At 40.9% G+C, this 18,547-nt stretch overlaps 1 protein-coding gene across 9 annotated transcripts in view; it reads left to right on the forward strand.

Moving 5' to 3' along the window:
• Positions 1–18,547, forward strand: part of TRAK1 (trafficking kinesin protein 1) — a 138,489-nt gene that overhangs the window by 71,741 nt on the left and 48,201 nt on the right. For 2 of the 9 annotated variants that reach the window (XM_049817208.1, XM_049817213.1), the window contains exon 1: positions 8,529–8,861. The exons of 5 other annotated variants lie outside the window; for them this stretch is intronic. In XM_049817208.1, coding sequence (XP_049673165.1) covers positions 8,798–8,861 — 64 coding nt within the window. In that variant the 5' untranslated portion in view covers positions 8,529–8,797. Of the gene's footprint in view, positions 1–8,528; positions 8,862–10,452; positions 10,568–16,811; positions 17,030–18,547 lie in introns of those variants that run through there. 2 more of the 9 variants (XM_049817209.1, XM_049817207.1) reach the window with 2 other exon arrangements.

Here is an 18,547-nt window from a genome sequence, read left to right on the forward strand (position 1 = left end):
ACAGCTCACTGATTTTGATTGGAATTCAGATGACTTGACAATAAGAGATATGCTTGTATTTTAAAATCTAGCTTTTAACTTTTAATAGTATTCTGTTAAGCTTCATGAGGCTTGCATGCTGAATGTTGTCATTGTAACTGTTCTGTATGAACATGTGAGGTTTGAAATCTGCGCAGTTAGGCAAGAAGGGCATTTGATTTCTGAGTGACTTAGGAAAAATATCCTTGCAGTTTTTGGACTACATGCTGAGATTGATGCTGGTTTATAACCTGCTGGTGGAAATGGGATGAGTTTCCTTTTGTCTTGATCCATACAGGATAAGAGTCAAAAATGACCCTTAGCTATACTGCTGTGGCTTGTTAGAGCAGAGTTTTCTGCCTTCCTGTGGCTTTTAGTTTTTGAGATCCTCAGTCCAATCCCCAACCACAAAGACTGGCAGTCACAGAATCTGCTGGGCAGTGTCACTCAAGAGCATGGTACAAGGCTACTTAGCCCTCCTTTTTAATTAATTTTTAAAGATATTGGTAGAAAGATGAATGTTTAAATATCCAAGCATTTAAATTTTTTAGCAACTTTTGGGGGGGACTTAAGCTATAACCCACAATAGGTGATGAAGAGAATTAGTTCTTAAAATTTAGTTGGCAATTGGTAAATGGAGTCTTCACCTTTGGGAAGGAACTGAATAGTCTCTTAGGTCTCCATCCGGTCTTTTACATTCTGAAAGTCCAAAGCACATCTTTGTCATTATTTTCTTCGTATGCTTCAGATGGAAGACTCAGCCAGTCCCTAACAAATCAACAAAACTGATCTGATCCTAAAACATAATCAAATAAATCAAATGCCACCTCACTGGTCTCACTAAACTCTTGAGGCAGAGTGCCTTTTAAGCCAGTCTAAAATGTGTTGCATGAACATATGATCCAGAGAAGCGACATTCCATCTCCCTGCCCCCAGATCAGGGAAAGTAAAGCACGCTTTTAGCTGATGGCTAGGGAGAGGTCTATGTAAGAGCCAAGCCTAGAGCACAGCTCTCGGAGCGCAGCTACCAGAGGCAGCAAACAGGCACAGTGGTTTGCCCAAGAGTCCGGGTTCTGCCTTGGCAGCTTATGGGGACAGGGCCCACCATCATCTGGGGACTCCTGGGAACCTTCTGAGAAACTTGAGAGTGCCTGCTGGTGCCAGGTAAGGGGGGCCACAGGGGTGTGGGCCTCAGGAAGCAGTAGTGGCTTCTGAGAAGCTGTCAGCTGCCCTTGATCCAAGGGTGCTCGGAGCCTTCGTTGCAGCTGCTGCTGATTAGGGATGGTCAAGCACCTTTTTAGCTGGTGCTTGGGAGAGCCCTGTGTAAGAGCCAGCTCTGGAGCACAGCTCCCAGAGACACCTGACAGATGTAGCAGTTTGTTTGGAAGGGTGCAAAGAAGGGGTTCTCATCTGAGTTCAGGACAGACTAAATCTTCAGATATGGTGGTGATGTGCCACAGGGTGCATTCCCCAGGTTTTGGAGCATCTGTCCCTGCCGGGGCAGAGACTTTAACCCAGACAGAACTTCAGATGGTGGATGCAGCCCTGCAAGTCCCAGGCTGCTGGGAGTGACTAGAGCCTCTCCCTGAGGCAGGGAGAGATGGCCTTTTTTTATGCTGCTGTTGAAGAGCTGTCACCAAGTGGAGAAGTTAAGAGAGGAAGTCAGCAGGCTACGCAGCGTCAGGGAGGATGAGAGACATAGATGGGTTCCAGGAGGAGTGGCTGAGACACCAGAGGATTGTGCTCCCGTTGGGAGGGACCTTGACAGGCTGGAGGGGTGAGTCAAGAAGAGCCTTGTGCATTTCAACAGAGGGAAGTGCAAAGTCCTGCATCTGGGGAGGAACAACCCCATGCACCAGTACGTGCTGGCATCTGCCCGGCTGGAAGGCAGCCTTGCAGAAAATGACCTGGGTGAGTCCTGGTGGACACCAAGTTGAACATGAGTCAGCAATGTGCCCCTGCTACAAAGAAGGCTAATGGTGTCCTGGGCTGTATTAGGAAGAGTGCTGCCAGCAGGTTGAAGGACGTGATCCTTCCTCTCTACTTAGCACTGGTGAGGCCATGCCTGGAGTGCTGGGTCCAGTTCTGGGCTCCCTGATTCTGTATTCCTTCAGTGTAATGCAACTTGCATTCCTTTCCTCTCCTAGGAAGCTGCAATCGTGACCATCAGTGGGTTTTTTCCTTCCTTGTTAGAAAAATAGGTCATGCTACTGTAATATTTTTGTCTATCAAATGAAGCATGATGTTAAGCTCAACTTCATTTTACAAATGTTTTTGCTGTCTCCAGGAGAAATATAACCACAAAGACATAGAGACTGTAGTTTACATTATTTCTAGATGGTGAACAGTTTAAAAATCTGATTCTTTAAAGCTTTACTCTTCTTCATTTCTTTATGCTGGATAGGGGTATATTGTCTTAAATGTCTGGCTCTTGCTATCATGGTCTCATTTACAGTATTTAAGTTTGCCCAGTGATACCTTAATTAAACTGTGCAGTTAGTTTTGCAGGTAGGTTGCTGAAGACCACATCAATTTTGATGTTATACAAATGCAGATGTAGCACTCTCCAGTAATAATTTGGGGGAAGGGAGAAGTAATGCTCTCAAATAGGTTTTGTCCTTAAGTAATTGAATTTCATCTGTCTGCCCCTGTCTCATGTTAAATCATTTTGTTTCAGATGGAGAACAGCTAGACTCTTCTTTGCATCAGAAGAATCTTTTGTAGGTGAGGTCAGTGTGCCCTTATGATGTTCAGAAGGGACCAGCTCTGTCCCATCTGTAGGAAGTATCTGTACCATTTTGAAGCCTTGGATACTAATCCCATTTTGACGAAGGAGAGTCAATCAAATCTGAAACACCCATTTTTCTAAATACCAATTCTGAAAGTTGCTGATACAATGCTTTCACTGCTCTGGTTCCACTCTTTTCAGGTTAAGCATGCCACAGTGCCTTCTTGCTAAGCAAAATACTGCACTGGAAGAGATCTCTGTCCTAAGTTGCAGAGTTGTTTGCTCTTACTATATGTGCGGTCACAGGATGACTCCTGTTCATTGTACTTATAGAAGGTGAAACACCAGTAACTCTTCAGTAAATGAGCTACCAATTTAGAAATAACAGTACACCAGCCTGTCCTTGAAAATCAGGTGGGCTTTTAAATATGCTTGATTTCCTTTTTAGTAACTTTGGGTTTTTTAAAGGCAGTTAAAAAATGTCTGTTTGCAAAGTAAGTATTGTGGTAATGCCTGACTATTAACAATATGCATTGCATAGTGGTAGACTGTACAGCTGCTCCTCTGATAAAAAGGACTCCATATGATGGGATGGGCAACTTTATCCTGAGTGGTGGCAACTGTGTTGGAGACTGTAGAAAATAATGAAAGGATATAGTGTTTAATTATCTGAACATCCTGATGTGATGCTGTACCCAAGAGAAGAAATGTGGCCCGGAGTTAACCAAATGGGAGGTAATACACTGTTCCAGTTTCCATGGAAATACTCCATCCAGTTCCAGTGTTCAGTTTCAGAGGATCCTCCTGGAATTGGAAAAGTTTTGGAGAAGAAAGCTGAGAATGACTAAGCATGGGAACACATGATTTATAGTGACATACTATGTAATGACACTCTTTGAATACTTTATTTGCCAGCAGAGATGACTTGCTGCTGCTCTGCACCCTAGCAACATAGTTCACTGCATCCTTGAGTGGGCTGCTACAACTTTCTTAAGAGGGCATGTTTATAAATGGGGTAGTTGAAATTATCTTTGTCAAAAATTCTCTTCAAACAAGGAAAAGGGTTTGCGTGATTTTTATAACCTGGCTAATTTAGGCAGAACAGTTTAGTGTTGACCTACAGCATGGATTTGTTCCAACAAAAAGGAAGGAGGAGAGGACTTTTGAGCTTTTCTATCCAACTTTTCCACCTAATAAAACCCCTTTGTAACAGCAAACTTAAGGAGTGCTCCGTCTAGCTGATCACAGTTGGCTGCCAGAATTCTTTATCAGTATGTGTATTTTGTTCTGTGGAGAACAAAAAAAAATGGTTTTTTAGTTTATTTTAAAACTAAACATAGAAAAATAGAACAAAATCTAGCAGCTGGAAGGGAATGCCGAATGAATGTGAATAACTATATTTAGCTCTGAAATAGGAAAAAGCAGCATGTCCCTTATAGTCACAGATCTATTACATGAAACCTTTCTTAATCTCACGTTTTACATGAACTTTTAGGCAAGTAACACAGTAATAACCCCAGCCAAATGTAGTGCTGTAATACGGAGATTTGAATACACAGAGGTTCAATGTTTGCAGCAGCAGACCACCACAAAGATGTACCATTCTAGTAAGTTTTGCATCAGATGAGTCCGATACACAGCTGTGGGAAGGAAAAGTAGGGCTGCAGAAATTGAAAGTTGGTTCTGCAAGCATGTAGCTGCTTTGCTGGCCTGGTCAGACTTTCATGTTCAGCTTGACAGCCCTTCCAGCTGCCGCTTTATGGAGCTACAATTTCTCATATAACTGAAGGGATGCTTGCATGTGGATACCTGGATATATACCATTCTGTCTGTCCAGGGTTTCTGTCTTCATGCTGGGAAGATCATGTGCTTATCCCGTATTTCCAAGTCTCTTGAAGAGTTCTGAAATCATTTCACCACACAGGTGATTTTTCTCTACAGGAAAATAATGCCTTTCTGGATTACACCCATATGTTTCAAATCAGATCTGTAGAAAAACAAACAAACAAAAAGCCCAAAACCCCACCTTGAACTATTTTTATCCTGTCTCATTGAAGGGGGTGTGTGTGTGTGCAAGGAAATAGAAGAAAATTCTAGCATGTTGAAGATTTCCTTTGTTTAAAGTGTCAGGAAGTAAAAAGGAGAGAGTCCCTGCAGCAATTTAAGCTGGTAGCCAATGTTCATTTTTTATATTTTTAAATGCTTGTTTAATAGCATTACCAGACTGAAATTACCTTTTGGACAAAAATAATACAAGTGGAACAAATAGCTTATATGCAGAGCAATTGAGTTAATGTTGCCATAGGAACCTTTATTTTTCTCTGACAGTATTTTAACAGTGTAGCCTTAATTGCATTTAATAGCATGTGCAGTTCTTGCCTTGTGAGTACACATAACTGAAATTCTGCAAGACTGAGCTAAGGCTGGAGTGCCATTTACATTCCTCTGTTTCAAGATGGTACAATGTAAGGGCAGAATGATCACATTTGGCAAAAATGCTTGCACTGTGCAAAATATGAATTTTTTTTTAGAAGATGTATGACCTTTGCATCTCCAAAGGTTTTTAGTGGCTTTTATGTAATCCTTTGTGATTTCCTGACCTGAAGTTCATGTACACTTATTGTAATGCTTTCATATCAGTATTGGGCATAACAAAAATCTAATCAGCTAAATGAAGCCAAAAATAATGCTATTTCTGTCAAAGTGAAAGTAAGTTTTGTTTTACAGGCCCTTGTTATCTCAGTGTGCCTCGTGGTTTCAAGAGGGCTAAGGTTAGCTTGATGCAAAATCAATGGCTGGGATAGCCTCTGTCCCCTCTGCAGGGAAGGAAATAAGAATGATTTTTGTGCTTTTTATGTATAAGGCTAGAAGCTAACAGGGCATGAAGATTTCCTGGCCTGTGGTGGGTACGGAGCGGCAGAAGCTGAAGACAACAGCCTTCATTCTGGCGGCCAAAACTCAGGTGCAGGCCATTCAATTCATGTTGACTTTGCATTTTGGTACCCTATAAATGGTGGGTGGGGGGAGGGGGGAGTGCCAGTAAATGTGGTGGTGCCTTGATTAAGGGTGTGCTTCTTGGCTTTGAGTTAGCCTTCCAAGAATGGCAGTGCTTCCAGCCTGGAGCAGGTTGACTTACTTTACTTGGGTGTTACACCAACTCAGTTGTCCACCAGCAATCACTGAAGTACAAACATTGGATCTCCTCATCTGGAGACTGACTTCAGGACAGCTGCAGGCCTTGGCCCCAGGTGACTAATACTGTCTTTGGGAGGAGAGAAGGCAGGGACATATGAGTAAAGTTGAACAAAACCAGTGGTTTAGATGCATGGGCTGCAGTTTGCTACCCAGCCAAGAGCATCTCATAGGGGCAAGGGCGAACTGCATTTGTGGAAGAGCTGTAGCACTTCAGTCTCTGTGAATCTCTAAAGTTCAAAGTGGTATGAAATCATGTGCCATTGTTCCTACTGTCTAGGAAGTTAAAAACAGGTACTTTGTATAATGAAAGAAGTTCTAAGAATCTTAGCGTGTGACAAACAAATCAAGTAAATGGGTGGAGGCCCTTGAACTACAAAATCACAGAATAGCAGAATGGTTGAGGTTGAAAGGGACTTCTGCAAGTTGTCTGGTCCAACCTTCCTGCTCAAGCAGGGTCCCCTAAAGTAGGCTGTGTCAGTGCTCAGTCACCCTCACATTAAAAAAAATAAATTCTTATGTTCAGGGTGAACCTCCTGTGTTTCAGTCTGTGCCCCTTGCTTCTGGTCCTGTCACTGGGCACCACTGGAAAGACCCTGGCTCTGTCCTCTGTGTGCCCTCCCTTCAGATATTTATATAAAATTGATAAGATTCCCCCTGAGCCTTCTCCAGGCTGAACCATCCCAGCTCTCTCAGCGTTTCCTCATAGAAGAGATGCTCTGGGCCCTCAGCAGTCTTAGCAGCCCTTCGCTGGACTCCCTCCAGTATGTCCATCTCTCTCTTGTACTGGGGAGCCCAGAACTGGACTCAGTACCCCAAGCGTGGCCTCACCAGTGCTGAGTAGAGAGGAATCTTGTGCATATGGTCTGGAACTTTGGAGTTGAGTGAACATAGGCAGTTGCCACTGACAAACATGTGGCAGATGCGTGAACAGATCTGTTAATCTGTGCTTCAGCTATCAATATATGAAAGGGATGTGGCAATTCCCAACCTCAAAGTTACTGCAGTGATAAATTTTTTTACCAGTAAAGCTGAAATACTGATGTGGTCATGAAACTGATGTATTTTCCTCTGTGTAGCTTGACTGTACCTTACGTATTTCTGTTCCAGTAGAGCAAAGTGGTACCAGGCAAGGAGTAGAGTAAGTAGTAACAACCTAGAAAAGACATGAGTGATGGTGAGCTTAATAGAAATCTGCAAAATCATGAGTGATTGGAAAGGAGAGATGAATTAAGTGTTCAGATTTCCAGAGCTGGAAGAATTAAGTTAGTAAAAGTGAGTTGCAAAGCAAAAGGTGAGGGTTTATTACATCATAAATAGTGGATGTGTGGACCTCCTTGCAAGACGATGTTGGAGGTGCTAAAAAATGTACACGGGCTCAAGAATAGACAGGGAAAGTCCTTTGAGAATTGCTAAAAGTTGAAACTGTATCTGTCTCGGGCTGTCTCCAAAGCTGGAAAAAATGGGAGGTTGGGAGGGCCGATGAGGGAAGTATTGGCTAGTTCTCTCTTACCTGCTTATGGCTGTTCTTGTAGATGGAGTCTTTGGATAGACACTCATCTCCTGCATCAAACCTATGGCCTCCTACCTTGTATTATTAACATATGTTGCAACTTAATCTATCCCAATGCTTCTACTGGTGTTTGCAAAGGAATAGTTTCCTAAAAAAAGGGAGAGAAAGGGGTGAAGAATATGTGGAGGTTATGAACAAAATGGATGTCAATCCCTTTAACCCTACCTGTACAGATTCAGACATGCTTTTTGAATTGCTGTGTTTGATGATGGTGATGTAATGCCATCAGGCAGATTCTCTTCTAATAGCTTAAATACAATTTTATTGGGCACTTTTCTTTCATTTCCGAAACATTGAATGCAAACATTAAGTTATTCTGTGTGACGACCTTCAGCATTTTTAGGAATAGAGTAGTGAAAGTTTGTCCTAACCTCTTGATTTTGGCTGTGAAGCTTAGATGATTGGGGGTGGGGGCGGGGGTCAATGGTTCATGGAGAGGACAAAAAGTAGAAGCAGATTAGTTTTGTTGCAAGGAGAAATGAATTGCTGTCCTGATTTTTCTGATTCTTTCATTTTTTGTTTGCCACTTTTGCAATAACAGGATGCATAAAGGATTCTATTATATCAGCCCAGAATAGCGTAACAAAGCAGTAATGTAGTTTAATTTTCCATGGGGAAGGCAGGCTTTTATCAAACTGTGTGGAGGAGAGGAGTAATGGACTAGATTTTCATTATTAATGTACTGCATGTACCCAGTGAATTGCAATGGCATGATGCTGTTGTTCCATGAGCAGTCAGCAGAGAGTTGTATCATCTTTCTGAGCAAGGATTTGTTTCCAGTATGGAGGGGTACTTCTAGTCTGTAAAGCCAGAAACGGCAAAATGCATTTTCTTCATCTCTGCATCACTTTTGGAGCCAGCTCATCTCCATAGCAACATGTTAGACTGAAAGAGATGTGAGGACTAGGGAGGAAAGGAATGAGTTAGCCAGGCGGTGGTGTGTGTCCCCCACGTCAGCGCATCAGCCTTTTGATAGGATGATTTTGTTAACACCCATCCAAGGCTCCTGTGCAGAGCTTCTTTATTAGAGGAGCTGCCAGGGCATCTGCTTCTCCCTTCTGCATCCTTTTTCTCTTTTCTATTTTATTTTTATTTTTTCCAAATACACCCTCCACACCCTCCTTTTATTTTAGTCGCAGCCTCATTGAAGATGTGCAGCTCATTTTCAGCTTGCTGTGAGCTTCCTTGCACTATGGTATTTTGCAAAGGCAGGAAGGCATGGCTGCATTTCACTTGACCTTAGCAGCGAAGTGAAATCTCGTTTATGTTGCTGAAGGATACTGACTATGCAGAAATTTATTGAAGCAGATTATTATGAACTGGACTGGTATTATGAAGAATGCACAGATGGTAAATATTTCTTTCTAGTCTCTTGTTGCAGAATTTGGAGCTTGTAAGACTGGAGCATTGTTATTCGATGGTTTTTAAAATGAAATACCTTGAAAAACGCAGCACCCTGGTGTAGCGGAGATGCCCGCATCTCTGTTGCACCTCAACATCTCTTGTGAGCATGCTACAAGAGTCTCTGCTGTATAGCTTTCTCTGTTTCAAAGGGAGTGGCAGAGGAGCGTATGCACTATATGAGCAGTCTTTGGGCAGGGGGAGAAATATTTGAAATGCTAACTGTATGTATAATATTTGTGCTGAATTTAAATACGCTCATTGTAAGATTCTGTACTGGTCTAAGTCTGTTTTTTGTGCATTACCAGTATGCTGTAATACATATGTATTTAATGTGTTAATAGGCAGTACGTGTCTTCGCTCTGGTTATTTGTCTGTGAAAGACATTTAAAACTGTAGCTTCTTAGAAGTGAGCAGGTTAACTTTTTGAACTGGAAGAATTACAAACTCTGGCGAGCATTATCTTCTGAGCCTCTTGTGATTTTTCTAATGTTTGCTTGGGCTATTATTTCTTTATTAGAACACTGAAGGTTTTCATCAGACTTCTGATAGAAGGCACACAAGGAAGGATAAGGAAAGTCTAAAACTGTACTCTGCAGAGTGGAAAAATCAAGATTCCTCATTGATGGCACTCAGTGGTAACCTCTAAAACAAAATGCAGCCTTTGGAAAAGCAGTAGTTGTATATGGATTTTGTTCTGGTTGGAGAGCTTGGCTAAACAAGGCAAGTCCAAGATCATAGTGAAGCAAAGAACAGAAAGGAGTAAGGAGTGTAGGCCCAGGGGATGTTATATGAATGTAGTATATAAAGATAGTTCATAGTGCTTTGATAACAATATCAGAGGGGACATGAAGAGTGAAGATATGTGTGACAAAATTTGAATGGGTTTTTATGGTCCTTTGAGTGATGTGTGCCTCCATTTGTTTCTCTGTACTAGATTTTGGAACTGTTTACAATTTCAGAAGCTTGTTAAACTTGAACTTCTCTTATGTTTAATTGATTATTCCTGTCCAGGTGTTCAAAGAGGAAAGGTGCATATTTATTTGAAAGACCTGACCACTTTAAGTTGGATTGAATCCATTATGTAACCTTTATCCTTTAGGTTTAACCCTAGTAAATACTGTAGCATCTGATTAATCCACATGATGTAACAGGCTGAGTTGGCCTGGTTTTAGAAGCTTATGAAATAGAACAGTTGTACTGTCATTAAAAGCTGTAGCAGATTACACACACACACACACACACACACGGGTTAAATATAGATAGCCTTCTTTTTATTGTTCTTTTTTATGGTCTTCTGTTTATCTGGTCAAAGTATCATTACATGGAAGTGTGGCATGCCTGAATGTCTGAGCTAAGAGCTGATCTGCTCATCAGTTCGAGAAACTATGGGAGTTCCATGGTAATGGAGTAAGCAACAGGTGTTGGGCAAGCATTTAAGTACCTTATGGGGTCAGGGCCCCAGGAGCACTGCAGTGGTTGGTCTGATTCTGGGCTTACAAGTTTTCTTGCAAGTGCTAAGCCCCTGCCCAGCATACTTCTTCCATGAGCTGAGATCTAGAGTATGTGCTGGCTGGCTGCTTGAAGTATTTGGGAAGTTCTTCCCTAAGAGAAAGCAGGGTTTAATGTCTGATAGGGAAAAATCTCTCCAGTAGGTAAGGCGTAATGCTTTCTAAAAATTATTTTGGTTGGGTTTTTGGTTTTTTTATAATTAAAATACTATTTTTGACATGATGGAAGGATGGTGCTGTCAGTCCTGTCTCAGGCTTTCAGGTGAATGATAATCTCATAGGGTTTCATGGAACTCTATGGGGTTTAGCTTTCTTTTGCTTCTCCCAGTTGAAGTGTGCGAGAAAGAGAGAAGGATTTGAGAGGTGCGGTGAAAGACATAATCTTTGGCCTTCCATACTGTCCTATTAATTTGGCTTTAAAATAATATTAGCATTTCCTGTTGATGGAGAAAGGTATTCTAATTGTAGTGGGAGACAAAAGGCATCCTTTATAGTAGAAAACCGAGCTTTTCCAAAAACATGGAGCAGATGGCATATTATAAGAGATGCCTACCTCTCGACTGATGTTTGATATTTCTACCATGTATTTATCGATAACAGAGTCATTTGCCTGAGATTCTTTTTATATTCAATAGAGAGTGATAGGCAGTTGCAGCTCAGCTGACCTGTTTTGAATATCTATTTTAAGACAAGGTGAAGCATAGTTAGAGAGCTTACTTCTCTGCTATACATGGACTCTCTGAAGCTCAGATCTATGTGTGCATTCAATTGTGAATCCCACCCAGAGTTGCCGGTACATTGAAACTAATAGAAAACCTCACAGAGTATTATCCTCCAGAATTATTTTTCTGATTAAATTGTTCCTACAGTCTTTGTCAGAGCCACTGGGACTCACATTTCCATTTAAAAGATGTGACTTCATTTGTTTTCCTTTTTTTAAGAATTATTTGAGCAACATATGGTTTCTCGTTCTTCAAAGAAAAAAAAAGTCTAAAAATATACCAGGATATAAGATTTTAATGCTAATATTTAACTTAATAGGCAAAGAAGTGATTTTCACTGTTACCTTGGATTTAACGAACTTCTGTAAGGACTGACATAGTAATGATGTCTTCAACCTGCATTTGGTGGCAGTAATTATTTTTTTTAATACATTGCAAAAGCAAACAAATAAATGCTCAAAATTTACAATTTATAAATCTTTATGAGGACTTTCTAGGTTTGGAATAATGAATTAATCCCTTTATGTAAGGTCTTCTACAGAGTTTATTTTTAGTAGGAGTAGATGGAATTAAACAATAAAATGTCACACTCTATTTGAATCACTGTTCTTGACTTACATTATGGTAAATTGAAACTTCTATAAATAACTATTATGTAGTGCTTTTTAGAGACATTTTCAAGTATAAAATTTTATAATATGAGTGACAGTTGTCACCTTACTTGGCATTAATGAAATATATTGTGTAGGTGGAATGGGGAGGGGGAGAGAACTGGGTGTGTACTTGAGTAGGAAGATAGCTATTTTCATAGCAGACTTTGAGATTGACAGAACCAATGGTAAAAGAGGAAAAGGTGAAACTTCTGTAGAAAAGATAAGATAAATTTCTGTAGAAAGATAACAGTATTAAAGCCTAGGTTCATCTAGGTGTTTTTTTGGAAAAAACAAATAGATTCTTAAAAAAACCACACACAACACAGCTTGGGTGAAAAAAATAATGCAAAAAACTGCACAAACTACCAAACAACTAAATAAACAGATAAGTAGATACACATACAAATCTTTGTGTCTTGTCCCCCTGCCTCTTTCTTAGGCTGATGTTTTTTCATTCTTTCAATGAACAATGCTTCCTAGAGAAATCCAGGTTGACTCTGGATAAAATTACTTTCCTCGTGGTTTCTTCCATTACTTGTTTATTTCTAGTTGAACAACTCCATGCTAATGCCTGAGAGTTCATTGCCTACAATTCCGGATGATTTTGCGTATGTGCAGTTGGTTCTTCTCTCCTTCTTTTGTTGCCCATGAGTTTCAGCAATTTCTTGTGCGGAAAATAGTGCATTTTCCTTTTTTGCCCCTGCCAATCACACTGTGTGCCTTTTGTCACACATGCTGAAGCTTGTAACCCCTTTTATGTTTGCCTGAGCAACTTCATCTCATTCTCTCTGTCGTTCCAGCACCCCTTATGCTGCTTTTGCTCTTCTCCATAACTCTCAACCCATACCTGTATTTTCTTTCTGCTCACATTGAAATGTTTTCATCATGTGTTCGGATTGCAGTTACTGTTTGGAGCTTCTCTCTTCTGTTCTATTTTCTACTCTCCTGCAATGATTATCAGCAAGCTCCCTAACTTTCTTTTTAGCTGAAAACTAATTAACAATGTTAATGCTTGTTCTCCTTGACCTCTCAGCTACTTTAAGAATGATTACTTATCCTTGTCTTGCTTGTATTACTATGCCTTTACAGATGTGAGACTGTGTCCTGGTTCTTTTTCTTCCCCACACCCCCAGTTCCCCCCCCCCCCCGCCCCTTGCTTTTTTTTTTTTGTCACTCGTTTACAATAGCATTAGAAGAATATTTCATATTCCCTGCTGCAGCTATTTGAGAGTTCTTGGTTCTCCATCTTTTTTTCTCTTGGTTCTCCATCTTTTTTCTCTGTGTACCTTAGTTACAGGTAACCTTGCAAACACACATTTGCCAGCTCTTTGAGTGGAGCAGTCAACCATTTTACTTAAAATATGCTTCCCTTGACACCTTCTCCTTTACAGTAGGAGCTTGGCTGATGGTTGCGCATTTATGACAAGTCATCGTTTCCCTTCATACATTAGCCCCTTTCGTCTCCATGCCCATGAACAGAGTAACTCTGGTGTTACTCTGGATGTTTAGCGGATGCTGCCTGTGGGTATGCCATCTAAATCTGTAAGAATCTTACGAATGCCTGTAGTGTGCAATCTCTGTAACAGCCCTTGCTCTATAGGTATGCAGCTAAAATTCTCATTCAGGTTGTTCTTGTTTCGCCTCTATGTTCTTTATCTCTATACTTGATAAATATGGTTGAACCTTGCTTATATTCATGTAATCATTGATACAATTTCCCTAGTTTTCTGCTTTTTGCCATATCACATTTCTTTATTCCTCCATTGACTCTCAATTCTTTATCCAGTCAGACCTAAGCTACTTCTACTTGTATGTTGTCTTTATGTGTTTTATATGTCAGTATAGAGATATTTTTCCTCTTTATTTTCCTCAGCTGCTAAATTTCCAGATAAGCATTTTCCCACTTCATCCCATTTCATTACCTTTCTGCAAAAGTAACATGCTGTCCTCTTGGTTGAGTGACAGAAGATAATTTGGGTGGGATTTTGAAAGAGTGGGAAACGTGCAAAACCTGTAAAAATTTTAACAAGCTACCTTTTGCTTGACTGTACATCTTAATAGAAAGTACATGTTCAATGACCAATTTATCCCTCTCCCTGAAAAGCCACCCCAAAACACCCGCACTTCTTCATCAACGTATTTTAAGTCTGGGTGCTGCTGTTTCAGCTGCTGGTTTTTAGGACTTGTTTGCTTACATAGGATCTCTCTCTTCTAAATGCAGCATTGTTATTATTAGTTAATTGTGGTCAAAATTAATATGGTTAATTGTGCAAAAGTCTAGATATTTTTATTGATAAGGGAAAGTTAAAATGATTTGAATGCATTGGAATTCCTTGGAAATTATGAGTCAGGATATGAGGGTTTGTTTGTATTGTACCCAGCCTCGCCCTCTGCAAACTAGCTCCTGGTTTGCGTGTTCTGTGTTTGATTGCAAAGTTAGTGAAGGCAGTCTGTACCTTAGTGCAAGCATTGTATGAGGAATTTGCATCTGTGTGCTTTAAGCATTGCAACTCACTCAGCAAGCTTCCTGAAAGGAGTTAAATGTCTTTAGCCACTAATTCAGAGTGGTGTTTGCAGCATATCCGTCAAATTTACTTTGCAGTGGCAACCCATAAAAAGCAATGTTAATTCTGGTATATTCTTTAAGTCCCTGAGTAGGTGATTACAGGAAATACTAAAAAGCTCTTTTGAATCTTTCCTGATTAGAAACTGTATTTTCAGAACCATATATAATTCAGCTCCCCCCATTGCCCCCTTCCCTCTCCCCCCCCAGTCTGCTTATTGTTTGGTATCTGTTGGAAACCTGGCTCTTAATCTTTAGCAAGCAAATATTTCTGCACTACTAAAAAGGGTTAAGGCAGAATAGCACTAAAAATGAGTTGATAATGTGAGGGTGGGGTACACATTCCTACTCCACCCCTTATGAATTTGCATCAGCATTTATCATATGCTGATATCAAAGCAGGCATTGCAACACTTCTCTTTCAGCTTTTGGATGTCAGAGTCCTTCTGCGCAGCAGGAGTTGACATGAGTCACAGTTCAGAAGTCAGCTTGTGGGAATATTCGTTTACTCTCCTTACATTGTCACATATGTTGGGCAGCAACATGCATGTTGTCAGTGTGTCACCCACGGTCCTGCTTTCCTTTATAAACTAGTTGGTTAGCTACAGTTGAACACTTGTCAGCAATATTAAAACCATAGTACGTCAACAGGGTTGGCAGGAGTGTATTTTTCTGTCCCCAAGCTTTAAAAGGTGCTGCTTGCATTCTTTTAAAATTATTCAGTGTTTTGGTTACTCTCTGAATTTCTATTCTCTAGCTATTACTGAGATGCGGTAAATTGACCCTGTATGGCAAGTAGGTACTTAAGACTCTTACTGTCTGACTTTTTAATTTTTTTTTATTTTTTTTTTAGAGTTTTGATTCACTCTTACAGGGGAGAAATGAAGACACAGAAAAGCTCTAAGGAATCAGAAACTAGAAGTAATCCCTGTTACATTATTATTAAAATGACATATTTTAATGTTGTGGTATGGGGGGAGAGGGACAATATTATTTTTTCGCCAACTGAGTTCTTGAGGCTATTGCTGCTGCTGAATATTGCAGTAAACCTGGGCAGTTACAGGTCAAGTTGTTAAGTTTGAGTAGTAAGATCTTTCTTTATTCAGAAATGAATGTTCCTTTCCTCAGCAAGCACTTGCGTGTATTTCATATCCTTTGGCTATTGTTTATATAAATGTTGTTATATTGTTTGTATATAAGATCAAGAGTTTAAAACTTAAAACAGAATATTTCATCGTGATGGTATAAAATCAGTTTCTTCCCCTCTCATACTACCTCATACGTTCACACCGCTTAGAGAAATCGTAATAGAGAAATTGTTCCTACAGGACGCGAACTGTCATGTTCTGCTGGCTTGTAATGTTTGCCCGTCTCCCTCCCCAGCGGTTAACGTCCCCTCAGAGGGTGATGAGCTGCCTTTGCCTTGCAGAGCCCCCACTTCGCCTGCAACTGCTTTGCCTTGTGATGCAGATAGGAACGCTTTCCGCAAGCAGCAAAGGGCGCCTATTTGCCGTTGAAAGCCAGGGAGGCAACTTGGCAAACTTTAAATACCTATAGCTGCAAAAAGTTAAATAAGAAAGTTAACCTGCCCTATATGCGTACTCAAGTTTAGCAAACACAGCCTGTTGCAAACCATGAGGTCTGAGCACAAGGAGCGTTGTTGTTGTTGCTGAACAGCGAAGAGATAGGTACACCCTTGAAAATGCTCCAGGGTGCCACGCGTGGACTTGAGGTGTTTTCTTTCCCGCAGCAGAAGGAATAGTAAAGATGACTGTGGAAAGCACGGTACCTGACAGCTGATGTGATAGGTCATTTGAATGCTTTGTACAAGCGTAATCTTTTCTGTAAAAGCAATAAAAAAGCTCCCTTCCCCCCAGCCTAATTCTTGACGCGGTGGTGGTAGCGCACGATGGATGCTGCGGTCGGACCGTACTGTACACTAGCCGCAGCTCTCAAGATCTCTGCTGGGTGGGATTGGCGTGTGCATGTGCACAGGGCTTAGGCTGCTCGCTGCTCCCGTGAAATGTGTTCCTCGCAGCGTTAGGCAGTTTGAGAGGAGGTTTAACTCGGTGGAGGTGCACGCCCTTCACCAGGTGTGACGGACGATCGGAGCCTCGTCAGACTTCCCTGTTGCCGAGACGCTTGCGGGAAGCTACCACTGCGCTTGGCCGAGGGGCGGAGGAGGGAGAACCTTGCGGAGGCGAGGAGTGCCGAGGAGGGGACCTTCAGCCCGCCTACTTTGTCTGAAATATGCTAGTGGAGCTGTTGAGCAAAAACTGGCTACCCTCAGAGCTGGCGTGAGGAACGACATAAATCTTCTAGTAATTATTAGACAGATGGTCTCTTCCCTCCTCCACCCCATCTGTGTAACACAAAGCTGTTGCGCTAAGGGCAAATACTCAGTCGCTCAGGAGCTCCCTGGCTGAGCATGTGAGTGAGGAAACATGGTATCCTGCTTTGTGGAGACCTTGCTTTGCTCTCCCCAAAAATACAGCCCACAAGGGAATGACTTCCCATCTCCTGTGAGACTAAAGCATCATACCCTGTCGATCTGGGATAACTTTGGCAATGTCGGTAAACGAAGAGGAAAGCTTTGAATATGACTATGAAAAGGAAAATAAGAGAGAACACACATTTAACAGGCAGAGCCTCGATATCTTGGAAGAAGGTACTTTTTACCTTTTGGTTTTAAACTTTTATGGTGCTAGCACTTGGCAACATATAAGTGATTTGAGTGATATTTGTGGATAGAAATCTACTAAATTTTACTTTTCTTTTTTTTTTTTTTTTAATATGTAGCCAGTACATTCAGATGAAAGACTAAGAAAATACTCATATGAATAGGATGAACCTTAATTTATGTAAACTTCTTTAAAGAAGAAACACATGATCAACAGATGTAGGCTATGCAATAATTTTTTTTATAATGAAACTGGATTTGGGAAATTATCTTTCTTTGGAATTGTAGTGCATTTTTTTATACATACATTGTATATGTGTGTGCTACAAAAGTCTGTGTGGTAGGTTGTCATTCCCAACAGGTACTACTAAAAATGAGTAGCAGAACAGGGCAATGATTTTGTGCTTATCTATGAACTTGAAAACACATAGACAGAAGCAATCCAAGTTTTGGGTCTTGTGACTTAACCTTTCAACAAAACAAACAACCCCAAAACCTTGCCATACTTTGTGGAAATAATGGACACCTGGAGTATTGCAGGCAACTGGCCCGTTAGGGTGGGAATGAGAATGTACGTGCATTGAAAATCCTCCTGTGCACCTGCGGTATAGAGAGTGTACCCATTCAAGGGCTGCTTCCAGCCAGGCTGGCAATCTTTTTCAGGGCTTCAGGTACCAAAAGCTAAATGTGCCCTTTATGTTACTTCACGTGCTGTAAATTTTGCTCTAAAATAGCAGTTTTATGGTAGAGAGCTGGTACTTCCAAATATACCATCATAAAGCTGCTGTAAGGATGCTTTGAAAGATTGTTAGCACAGAGAATGTGACCTGCTGTGAATTTACACCCTTACTCACCCCATGGGAAAGAGTTCCTGTGTCCGAAGCCTCAGTGGATGAAACATGCTCTTTGAATCCTGTTGCATAGGACTTTCCTGTAAAGACTTCCTCAGAATCAGATGTTCCACCTGGATTTCAGTCATACGCAGTCAATAAACTTGTCTATCTCTCCTGTTGGGGTCTCTGAAGGAAGCTGAGATAACTTGTGTGTCTGTGCAAAATAGAAAGGTGCTAGAGAGAATACTGGTAAAAGGAAACTTTAAAACTGGGGATTGGGGTGGGGAGGAAACTTACTAGGAGAGGCCAACTGACATTGTTTTATGTTCGATTCCTTTTTTTTTTTTTTTTTTTTTTTTTTTTTTGCGATTAAATGGTTGCTGAAACATACATCAAGCTGTTCTTATTCTTCCGGCTGACTTTACTTGTCATCCAGATCTAAGTACAGTCTGAAGCTGTTCTTGTTGATTTTGAGAGAGGAAAATAAATGTTGACTTCCATCTGGGATAAATTTAGCCCTCTTCTTCTACAGTACTTTCCCCTCAAAAGCTCAGTATGTATTTGAAATGCCTTCGCGTCATCTACACACTCAGTGTTGTAGTGATACAGAGGCACTTTAAATGATATGTGCTGTTTCTATGTATCTTTGCACGTGGGTGCACTTACAAGCAAT

The sequence above is a fragment of the Accipiter gentilis genome, chromosome 14, assembly GCF_929443795.1.
Source record: "Accipiter gentilis chromosome 14, bAccGen1.1, whole genome shotgun sequence".
In the NCBI taxonomy this organism is placed as follows: domain Eukaryota; kingdom Metazoa; phylum Chordata; class Aves; order Accipitriformes; family Accipitridae; genus Astur; species Astur gentilis.